A 12,535-nucleotide genomic window follows, 5' to 3' on the forward strand; every position below is an offset into this window, starting at 1 on the left:
GTTTAGCAAGTCCTCTGCCAAATTTGAATTTTAGCACCCTTATATGCTTTGCTCGTTTTCTATTTATGGATGCAGGTTAACATGGGAGTAATTAGAAAGATGCAAAAATACAATTACAGCTATTGACATCCATGTAATATGCTAGTATCTTATCTATTCGTGAGTCTCAAACTTATTCTCGGCGCCGAGGGAAGGGCCCGTTCTCTCGAATTGTAACACTTTGGGGAGGGAAGTGCTCCGCCTCCTCGCCCACACTGTGTGGTTATAATAATTATATTTTATATGTTATCATACAAATATTTTTTATTGCTCGTCCATTGAAAATCGCTTGTTTTCAATCTGAATTCTTACAGCATTCCTCTCTTTTGATGCATGTTCTAGATGTGAGGGAGCAAGGAAAGCCAAGTTGGATGCATGATCAAAATATATTGACACCTTTGTACATATGATTGTAGTCCATGCGACAATAATGTTTAGACTACAGTGAGGATCAGTTCTGAGCTCTTGTGAGTGCCACCTTATTCATGTATTGTTGGGCTTCAACTCCCCAATCGCACAAACGTTATGGACATGGCCAAGTCAATAATAAAATCACCACCCCTGACATTTGCACGGATGATCAGATCCTAAAGGACCGTGTGTTGTGTCTCATGTCCATATTTTTGCTCATTCATTTTGTTCCTAAAAAAAATGCTAGGGATTGAGGTTCCAATTCGAAGTAGTAGTAGTTAAGTGCTCCACGACAAGAAGGCTACCTACGGCAAATGTAGTGTTTCTATTTTTTCCAGTGAAGACTCAAAGTGTGACCCATTTCGAAGTGGAAGTAGGTAAGTGCTCCAAGAGGGAAAGGTTGTGTGCTACAAATCTATTTATTTATTTTTGTCCGTGAAGAGTGAACACTCCCATGATGCGTGTGAAGAGGGGAAGAGGAGTGAATGCAACGGCTCTCAAAATATTTGAATTCAAAATGGGCTTTTGGTGCACCCTTAGGCAATGGCTATGGTTTTTCTGCTCAACTCCAATCATGGCTATGGCTATGGCTATGGCCCTTCTGCTCCCTGTCTCTGGCTATGGCTCTTCCTCTGCTCACCTCCAACCTCCCCAGCTATGGCGATCACCCCCTCCTCTTCCTCTTCTCCTTGCTCCATAGCTTTGTCTTCCGCCCATTCCTCCACCTCCTCCTCCTCCTCCTACGCTCCAAGTTCCATAGCCATGACCATAGCTCGTAGCTCTGGCTATGGCGGAAGCTCTCCGAGCTCCTAGCTCCCTTTCCATGGCGAGCTTCCCCTCCCTTTCTCCGCTTCCTTGTGTTGTCTCTCAGCTGGCTATGGCGGAAGAAGAACTGCTGCTCCGCATTGCATAGCTATGGCTTCCTGCTTGTGCTGAGCTTTGTTAGGCTACGGCGGAAGAAAAGCTTCGAGGTTTTCTTGGCTATGGCGGAAGAAGAACTGCTGCTCCGAAATGAAGAGCTATGGCTTCCTGCTTGTGCTGAGCTATGGTAGGCTATGGCGGAAGAAAAGCTTCGAGCTTTACTTGGCGATGGCGGAAGAAGAGCTTCGAGCTATGACGACCAGGCTCCCTGTTCAGCTCCCAGTCTCATAGCTATGGCGATCGCTCCCTCTTGCTGAGAGAAGCCCCCCCCCCCCATCCATGGCCTCCCTCACCCCCGGCATCCTCTTCAAACTCCTCGACAACATCGGCTCCGACGCCAAAGTTGCTGGAGCTCACCGCTCCGCCCTCCTCCAGGTCGTTGGCATCGTCCCTGCTCTCGCTGGCTCCGAACTCTGGCCTCGCCATGGCTTCTTTCTCAAGGTCTCTGATTCTTCCCACTCTACCTACATGTCCCTGGCCGAGGAGCACGACGACCTCATCCTTAGCAACAAGCTCCAGCTCGGTCAGCTCATCCAGGTCGACAAGCTCGTCGAGGGGTCTCCCGTACCCGTCCTGTCCGGTGTCAAGCCTGTCCCTGGGAAGCATGCCTTCATTGGCTCCCCGGAGGACTTAGTTCTCACGGATTCTTGCGATTTTCTGGACGGTTCGACTCACAGCTTTGCGTTGGCCTTGGGGCTGGACCGCGATGGTGTTGCTCTGGAGCAGAGGCGGGTTTCGTTGGGCAGGGATTCGAAGGCGAAGGAGCTCAAAGAGAGGTCTGCAACGGCTGCAGTTGAGATGCCATGGAAATGCTTGGATCATTCCAGCCCCCGGCCTTGTCCGAGTCCTGCGGGCAACAAAATTATACCTGGTAGGCGATCGGTGGAGAGAGCATCGTGGTCTATCGAAAGGAAGGACGATCAAAGAGGCAGGACAGTGAGGACGAAGATATTCCCCGAGTTCTCCCCCACCCCTCATACACGTTCGGTTTCTGCCTCTCCTGCACGGGATCACTCTGTTCGCAGCTCGCTCTTTTTCGACAGAGACGGGCTTCTCGGAGGTCAAGGTGATGGTACTACAAAGGCAAGCCCGGACGTAAGAAGATCGTACCAAAAGACGACTTCTTGTACTCCAGCTGAAGCTTCATCCAAGTACAGGCAGGCGTCCCCGGCTATGAAAAGGGCTGCGAGCGTCGGCAAGGCGGGAATTCAAAGGGCGAATGCGAGTGCAGAGGTAGAAAAAAACAGCAGCAGCAGCAACGATTTGAGGCGCTCGGTAAGCAAGAGCAGGGCGAGCAAGATGCTGGCGGGTGGTGGTGGAGCCAATAATTTGGGAAGAAGCGACGCTGGAGTCGCGGGAGGCAAAGATCTCAGAGATGCAAGCGAGTGTGCGGTGAGTATCGATTCTGAGAGTGTGAAGAATATGTGATTTTCTCCTGCAGACCATCGCGGATTTCTGCATCCTCTGAAGCATGATGTCGTTTTTGCACTTCCCTCAGCTTCACAGCTCGTCAGATTCGAGCTGGGCATCAGCCATGTCTACGTCTTCCCACAAATCCAGTTCGGGTTCGGAGACGGACTCCTCTCCTCGATTGAGAGAGCGAATTGCTGAAAGCGTCGCAAACTTCTGCTCTACTGGATTCGACAACAACGCCCGCAACTCCAGACGCGAAGCCAAAGTCAACTCTTGGGACGCCCTCCCCACTGCCTTGGCAGCGCTCGGAAAGGTTACCTTCCCCTCCAGGAACCAAACAGAGCAAGAGCTGCATCTTGAATATCATCTTGTGATCTTATCGCTCGTTTCTTGTGCTCTTTGGTTGTCACAGAAAGCAATGCAACGGCGCCTGGCAGCTTCCTACGCTGCGTCTGAAGCTTTACAGGAGGCATCGGCCACCCAGAGCATCATACAAAGTTTAAGGCACGTGCATCCGAAGGCTCTTCTGCTTCATCAACTCTCACACGCATTGGCTTCCCCCCCAGAGTCTAGAGTTGTTCGAGCTCATTTTTTTCCAATAGTCTGTCTGCTTGAGAATTCCTAGCAAAAGACATATTTTGCGAGTGTTGATCGACTTGCCAAAAAAGTAGCAAGAGATTCTACATGTGATCCATAGCGTTAGAAAACTAGTAACATGACATTAGTGCAGCAATTTTATAGCTGGTTTTTTTTAATCTAAGGAGTGCCAGATGCAAGCTCCTTTCTAGATAATCCTTCACATGGGATTGTTAGATTTGCATGTTTCTACACTGACAAGCATCTCCTCCTCCTTTGTTTCTGTTTTCATATTCAGCACCTTTGAAGAGCTGTGCATGGCAGCACGGCCAGAGAATCCTCAACCATTTGTGGATCAGTTCTTCGACTTTCACAAGTGCCTTCTCAACGCTGGCTCTGTTGCCGATGCATTGTCCGAGACAAGATTCTCAGGAAACCTTGGTGATGTGGAGAACGAAGAAGCAACGGAAACACTAAAGAAGGCTCGCACTATTTCTGATGAAAAGGGACAATCTGCAATCTCATGGGTCAATGCAGCATTGTCCTCAGGTTTAGCATCTTGTCCTGCTTGGGGTAAAGGAGGAGCTGATTACAAGGCTCCAAAATCTCCTTTGAGGGAAGGTTTTGATGGAAGGTGCTGCAAAAACAAGATGGGCTCTTTCAGCTTAACCCTCTCATCCCATTTGAATTCATCTTTGAGGGGTTCCATTGCCTCTCCAGTAAGGGTTCCTTCAAGGCAGCCATTTTATGTTGTGGCATCACCATCCAACAATGCCCATGACTGGTCACTGCTGTCTCCTGGTGCAAAGACTTCTTTGGAGGATTTTTCTTGCGAAAACAGGAACACTTGCCCCCAGAAAGCTTCAGTTCCTTCAACCCCAGTGAAGTTGGACCACCCAAACCCAACTAATACAAAATGCTGCACAAGCAAGGCCTGCTTAATATCGCCAAAGAAAGGAGCTGGCATCCTCTCTGATTGGGTCAAAGGAAATGGCTTTGTAGAGACAGCCAAGCTTGCAAAGTTACTGCAGGATGAAGCTGAACGTTGGTTCTTAAAATTCGTGGAAGGAGCCTTGGATTCCGGGTACAGATGTGCCATTCAACAAGCAACTGCTACAAGTAATGCAGATGTCAATGATAGTCCTTGGCCTGAAGACAACAACAGGGTTTCAGCTGTGTTATCAGATCTGAAAAGAGTTAATGATTGGCTTGATCAAACAACGTCTGACAGAAGGAAAACATTGAATCCTGGGCTGGAAGAGAGGACAGCAAAGTTAAAGCAGAAGCTATACGAGTTGTTGATTCAATTAGTGCTTCGTAGTCCAGCTCCAGTATCTCATACGGTCTTCTCCTAGCAGTTCAGAAACCTTCAACATAAAGGTCTAAGGCAGCTACCAAACTCTAAACTTGATGCTGGAAGCCAAGTTCACCAATTTGGATTCCTCATATTTATTATATTATTGGTTTCTGGGAAAGCTGCTTCCAGCTTCACATTTTGTACAATTTTCCTTTGCTTCCAGCTTCACATTTTGTACAATTTTCCTTTCCAAGGCTCGCCAGAATCCTAACAGAATAATCTGCATGTTAGGGCCTATTCCCATTACCAGTTACGGAGCACTAGTTAAGGCTCTTAATGGGATGTATACATTAGTGTGCATTCCCATTAGCATTTTTAGATGTAGTTTAGTTAAATCTCCTAACTACTCGTTAAAAGTGTTTGAAAATTTAATGGTTAACTTAAGGGTGAGCAATGGGAATGATACTTAAAGCAACATTCTTATTAAGAAAATTTCATGGTCAAGATCAACTTGGAACTATACATGGGTACTTGTTTTAAAGGTCTTGAAAAGAAGAATCCATTGTGACCTTAACTTTAAAGAATTGACTTTGCATCGATGAGATAAATCATTTTGTATAAAAAATGCCCCAAATGTTTTATTTATGACCACTTAGTACATACCATAATGGGATAGCAATGGGAATGTAATTTCCATTTTAAGGTTAACTTTAACTTAACAGAGTTATGTTAAGCTCACTAACATAACCTAATTGCTAGTGGGAAAAGTCTTCTTGACATTTTGTATAATTTATTTGTCTATAGTTTCAAAATTATAACAAAAAATTGTGATAGCATGCGGGGTAACTTGTAAGCTCACAACAAGGTAGCTAACTACTAACCTTTATGAATTCTCGCATCATTGGGCTAGCAATGGCTATCAAGCTCAAATTGTACCATTTTATTGTTTGTCCCTCAATTGAAATGGTGGTAGCCATGTCAACATATCGTGGAAAGGGTGGAAAAATGATAGAGATCAAATTATAGTACCATTCGTCCCTCAATTGAAAGTGTGGTCATGAAGTCAATAGACATTAGAAGGTCCTTTACTTGAAACTTCACTCATTTTGTTCCTTGGAGACATCATGTTAAGAGTAATCTCAACATCATGGCAAAGCTCCTTTCACTCTTCATTTAGTTTGGAAAGCTTTTGATTTTGTCCTTGGAGCATCTCTTATCTTAGTTTGAGTGATTGTATGCTTTCTTAAGTTTTTCTTGAGAATGTTAATTCTCTAAGTGATGATTTTTGTAAGGTTAATCTTGAGTGTTCCATAAGATTTCTTGTGAGAGTGATTTTAAGGTCTTTCTTTGGGTGATTTTAAGGTGTTTTCTCTGGTTTCATTCGAGAACTACTTGTCCAATAGAAAGTGCCAATGCCACTACTTATCCAGCAGTAAGTGCTAATGCAAACTCTCAACAGCTTTCAAGACAATAAAGGACATTGAGTCGCCTATAAAGAACTGTGATATGACATACACACTGTATCGACTTACAACAAGCTATAGCTATGGTAGGGACATGAATGGACCTACCTACAATAAAAGGCGGCTGACTACAAACAATGCAAGAAAGACTATGACTCAAAGCAAGCAACAAAGAATCTACACTCAGCAATGAAGGCATCCACTACACCTATGACTCATTCTAGCAAGCAATTGACAACCAACCAATCAAAAGAACAATGTCAAATAATCACAACAGACAACAACAAAGTTGGAACATTGACTAGATGGCAACAATGATACAGACAATGCAAAGCAACCTCTATGATTACAACAATGGAATCAAGCACAATTACCCAACATACAATGCAAACATGCCACGACCAACTTACAATGAAAACAAGTATTATAATAGAGGCAAGCAGGTAAGCAATAAGACAATAGAAGCAGCACCATAAAAGGCACCAAACAAACCATGGCAAAAGCAAGAACGACAAGGTGGGAATCCCACTAAGGCCTTGCCTTTTAGAATGTTATTGTATGTGTAAGTGCTAATGTGTATTACGTGTAAATATATGCAATGCAATGGTCTATCCAGTTTGCTAATGAGGTACCTACTTGTTTGTTGGGTTTGTTAAGGTTTCTCCATATATGCTCTAAATGGGAATCGTAAGTTGTTGTTGGTCCTTTGAATTTTAACTTGAAGCAAAAATAGTCCATCATGGTTTGTAGATTTATTGATTGTGGTGTTTTTTCAAATGTATCTATGTACGGCCCTACTTTCAACAAGGTGGCACAATCACAAAGACCTTATTTAGAGAAAATGTAAAGTAGCTCATATAAATATTACAATGTAAAGTAGATTTGTTGATTGTGATATTTTTTTAGATGTATCTATGCTGAAGTCACCATGGCCCTGCTTTCAACAAGGTGGCACAATCACTAAGTCCCTATTTATAGAAATTGTAAATTAGCTTGAATAAATATTACAATACAATTTTCCAATAATTCGTAGGAGGGAAATGAAAGGTATAAATTAGAAGAAAATGGAAAGAGAAAGAAGCAAGTGAACACGAATGAATATGAGGAAAGTTAGATGAGAGAAAAGAGAGAAGGGAAGAGAGATCAAAGAGGGGATGGACCATTAAACATGCATGGTGACATGGCCATTTTGGCAAGAGACCCTCAATTAAATAACATCACATGCTTTTAATGAAGGTGGTGTCATAAAAGCTAAATGAAAAAATAGTTCACAACCCCTCATGTAAGGCCAAAAAACTTAGTCTACACAAAGTGACAAAGTCACTTAGGACCTCACAAAGAGACAAATCCCAAACCTAAGACTCATTAAGATGGCTACCACTAATCCTAACACTAAACCCGTCGTGAACATGGTCAACTTGACCAAATGAACTAACTTTTAAACAATGGGCCTAATTAGCACTTGCTAACCAACTACATCCCTTAGGATCCTTGCACGCCCAAAAAGCAAGCAACAAACAAATGCTCCTTCGATGTTTATCCTCACTCCACTCCCCTGCATTTTCAGACCTCCTCAAATCGCAGCCATGCAACGCCCATCTTCATTTACTTCAAGCCTTCATAGTTCACGAAGTTTTCTAGATGTAGCAATGTCACATGGCAAATAGGGTTAGTGGAGGAGAAGGATAGGGTTATCTAGACCTACGTTCTACCGTTTGCCACATGGAAATATTATCCAAACTATCATGTCATCAGTTTTGCATGTCAGCAAGACATGTGGTAGTACCTCATTATCAACCATGTTTTCAAGGCCACATCATACATGCCATGACAACAAGCAAAATCATCATGCCATGACAACATTCCACATCATTAGTGCCACCTAAGCATAAGTAGACATTAATCCCTTTGGTTCCATCATAGGTGTATACACTCATACATTTGACACTAGCGTAGTACTCTTGGCATTTTGCAATTTATCACACACTTTGACACCTAGTAGTGATCTTCCTCTTGGGGACTCATGACAAGTACATACTCTTGCATACACATGCCACCCATGTACAATCGCATTTGTGTTGACTATTTTTGGCATTGGTTTTTATGCATATACCTAAACCTTATATCGCCTCTTGGCTATTTTAGTCACATAAATATCATCATCTTTCACAAGCTTGAACTCAAGAACCCACAGTTATCCACCATGACTTGGCTCCGAGAGTCCTTGAGTACTCCTCTCACATCCAAATGGTTGAATTGTGCTTTGTTTTAAGACAGAGTTACACCAGAGTATTTCATCTTGATAGGTTTATCATAAGCCCCACAGTGGTAGCTTCTTGTAGTGTTCTCATGGGTAGATGCTCTCAATGGTATATGGGTAAACCTGTAGCACAAAGCACTAGATAAGAGAACCTTCTTTGACCATTCATTGTGAAACATTCTATACTAGTTTATGATGCCGACTCAAACCTCATTTGGCTTGAGAGATCATACACAAATGCATCATATACTAGCATGGATTGGCCCACAATGTATGATCATTCACATTTTGAAGCCCTCAACACGAGATATTTTCATTGACATCTACACAGATTGATTCCACATCAAATGAATGATCATACATGGATATGACTCTCTATTGCCACATCAAATGCAAATACATAGGAGGAGTTTAGCAACAATGACCATGTAGAATTATTTGGGCAAAAGAAAAGTGATTATATTTATCTCAATATGCCATATTTACATCTTCATATTTCATATCCTTAGAGTTCTAGAGACCCTACTTGCCAAGAAAAAGAAGCTCTTTTCAGCCTTCTCCCTAGAAGCATCATGTCTGTAGCGGGCTTGCATGGGGACTCTCTGCATAGGATCTAGTGAGATGTCTTGAGAAAAATCTTTAAGCCTTGTCTGTGGGGCAGGGTATTGTTCAGCAACTCCATGGCCAGCTCTAACCTGAGCATCTAGGCGACCAGCTCCCTCGTGAGGTGGAGGTCTTCTAAGAAGATAATGTGTTAGCTTAACCTATTCATCATCAATGTTACATCTACTCTTATGGAAAGCCAACACCTCATGTCCCATATACTTCAAAGTAGGAGGTCTAGACTTCCAATAACACATTGAACAAAGGGAAGTATATTGTTACCTCCTCTCCCATACTAAGAACTCATTTGAAGCTCTTAAAGAACAAAAGGAGAACAAGGAGGACAGTAACAGCCAAGATTCTAGTGATCAAATGATGATAGAGGCTGGGTGGTCAAAGGAGTTTAAAGAGGAAATTAACAAAGATGATGCAATGGAAGGGGAGGATATATGTGGTGAAGACGCAGAAGAGGAACAAGTAAGGGTACACTAGAAAAAAAAGAAGATGAAAGTCAAGGTAAGCCTTCACTTTGGTGCAAAACAAGAGAAGTCAATCCAAGGTAGCTTGTACTCAAGTGAACAGCCCTAACCCCAGGGCCAAGAAGGGACTAAAAAAATTTCTTGATAAAATTATTTTCTTATTGACTCGCAATGTTAGAGGGTTGATGGAGGGTTGATGGACCCTGGTAGAGGAGAGGAGATTGCTCATTGGTTGAGGGCCAATTCTCTCTCCCCTACCTTTCTAGAATTGCAAGAAGTCAAGGCTAGTGGAGCTAACTTAGAGATTAGGTTTAAAAATATTGATAAAAAGAGAACTTGGTACTTTACTTCCCATACAGAAGAGAAGGGAGGGACTACTATTGAAATACTCTACCCATTTTAGGGATTCATTCAAGTAGTGAATGATGTCTTGAATAGATGGATGGTACTCAAATGTCTTATCAAAGATAACGAATTTTTTGTGTGCTCTTTGTATGCCCCAAACATTGCAGCTAAAAGAAAATTACTGTGGGATTCATTAGCTTGTGCAGAAGGAAAATGTTTTGCCATGGGGGACTTCAATATGGTAGAAAAAAGATGTGACAAATCTAGACCAAAAGAAAATGTCAGCCTGCAATGATAAAACAATGGCAAACCCAATGCCAATAAGAGCCAAATGCCTCAAGCATAAACACCGTCCATGGGCATAAGCATCCATAATGTCTCATCCAAGAGAGCATAGCACTATGAGTGCATCCACTGCAATATGTCAAAGCTATCCCTTAGCATAAAATAGCATCTATGTGCTAAATGTCCATTAATAAAGCATCCCACAAGGCAATTTGGGCCTATCAGTGCATCCAACAAGGATCGCAATGCATCCAAATGGCCTGTAAAGCATCCACTATAACCCAATGCAAACCATGAATGAGAGCGCTCAGATTGTAACCAAAGTGATTTGCATAAGGTATATCCAAGAAATCGTAGCCCCATGGCAATGACCACTAGTGAAAATAGAACCTGGGATGGCTCAAAACATGGCTGCCACTACATAATCAGACTCAACAAGACAATCTGCAAATATCTCTCTTCTACTAGAACTCCAAAATCCCAACCGATGAATGGGAAATGGGGAGTCAACCCTTGCAATTGACCTGTAATCCAAAACTCAAAGGTTTAAACCTTGAATGGATTTTTGATAGAGAAACAAATGATTCGCACCTTAGACCTTGGCATGGTTTAATGTCTCTGATCCCAAAGCCATGTTGATGACATGTGAAAAGAGGTGTTGACATGCTTTTGGTGAAGATATTTTCCGAATTTTCCTCAGTGGAATAATAGATTAGGTCAATGAAGCTATCTAAAATACAATCCCATATGTAGTGATGATGAATTTTAATGTGTTTCATGCGAGCATGAAAGACAGGATTGTTGCCAATGGCAATGCAAATCTAAGGACAGAGGTTTCCTCACCATCCTGTGCATGATGCAATTCATGAAAAATCTTCCTTAACCACATGCATTCCATAGTGGCTACATTTGCTGCTTTATACTCTGCTTCACTAGAGGAAAGAGAGACTCGATCTTGCTTCTTACTGAGTCAAGAGATACGAGTTGAACCCAATGAGAAGCAATAGCTGAAAGTGGATATTCTATCATTAATGTCCCCTGACCATCGAAGTCTATGAAGCCACTCAGAGAAATGTCACAAGCTGAAGGATAATGCAAACCATAAGAGAGAGTGCCATGCACATATCTGAGAACCCTTTTGCCTACATTCCAATGTGTGACAATAGGACAATGCATAAAGTGGCTCAGCAACCTTGTAGCATAGGCAATGTCTATCCTAGTGGAGCATAAATAAATGAGACTACCAACTAGCTACCTGTAAAGTGTGCCATCAAACTTTTTAGCCTCATCATGCTTAGTAAGTTTGAGTCCTTTTTCCAACGGAGTAGCTACAGGTTTGCTTTCTTCCATCTTAAATTTATGCAAGAGACCTTTAGCATACTTTTTCTATGACATGCATATTCCCTCTTGGTCTACCAAAACTCAATGCCAAGACAATAGTGCAATAAACCCAGATCTATCATGTCAAATGTCTGAGATAAAGCAAACTGCATTACTACAATTTGCTGTGTATTACTCCCTATAAGTAGTATGTCATCCACATAAAGCACTAGAATGACCAAATCTGTGTTTTCTTGTAGAACATAAAGATTAGGCTCAGTATGTGTAGTGACAAAGCCTTGGGACAATAGAAAACTATGTATCTTGTGATACCATGCAAAGGGTGCCCATATAAAGCTTTCCTAAGCTTGCACACCTTGTGCACTTGTCCCTTTACCATAAACTACACATAGACCTCTTCTTTGAGATCATTCAAAAAGGCAGTCTTAACATCCATCTAATAGACTGACCAACCATAATTTGCAGCAAGAGAAATGGCACAATGAATGGTAGTCATTTTTGCTACTATAGCAAAAGTCTCTTGATAGTCAATTCTCTCTTCTTGAGCCCCTTGGCAACAAGACAGGCATTGTATTTTTCCACGGTACCATCGGAATGATACTTGATCTTATAGATCCATTTGGTGCCCACAATATTTTTACCAACGGGTGCATCAACCAAATCCCATGTGGCAATCTTTTCAATGGCCCTAATTTTAGACTCCATGGCCTTTTGCCCCATGAAGAATGTCCCTGTGCATCCTCAAACCTTTGAGGCTCAATTTTAGCTTCCATAATGGAGGTCATCAATGCAAAATTGACCTGTCCACATGAGCACTTTTTGTGCGTATCTTGGTTATCCCCAAAGTAGGTTGATCCTTTCCATCCTGAATGGTCAACCTTGCCCATTTTGGAATGGATTTCTTAGCTGTACTGCTAGATATACCACTTGGAGTTGTATCTTGAGGTTAACTGACACCACGACGGTGATAATGTATCCAAAATTTGGGCTCTGTTTCCTCACTAGCTAGTTGTTCATCTAGAACATCTGAAAGAGAACCACCCTCAACATGTGGCAAACTAGCTAAAGAATGAGAGGAAGAAGGAGTATCCTCTAGAGAAAC

The 12,535-nt window shown here is 42.4% G+C and overlaps 1 protein-coding gene across 1 annotated transcript; it reads left to right on the forward strand.

The window, feature by feature from the left end:
• Positions 1-917: 917 nt before the first annotated feature.
• Positions 918-4,866, forward strand: LOC147900897 (protein CORTICAL MICROTUBULE DISORDERING 2-like). The gene is made up of 4 exons (XM_087375853.1): positions 918-2,763; positions 2,870-3,097; positions 3,197-3,288; positions 3,659-4,866. Exons 1-4 carry the CDS (start codon positions 1,651-1,653, stop codon positions 4,713-4,715), a joined length of 2,490 nt encoding a protein of 829 aa, XP_087231979.1. The 5' UTR covers positions 918-1,650; the 3' UTR covers positions 4,716-4,866.
• The last annotated feature ends 7,669 nt before the right edge of the window (positions 4,867-12,535 follow it).

The sequence above is a fragment of the Dipteris shenzhenensis genome, chromosome 6, assembly GCF_047967505.1.
Source record: "Dipteris shenzhenensis isolate YYH24624 ecotype China chromosome 6, Dip_SZ_1.0, whole genome shotgun sequence".
NCBI lineage: Eukaryota > Viridiplantae > Streptophyta > Polypodiopsida > Gleicheniales > Dipteridaceae > Dipteris > Dipteris shenzhenensis.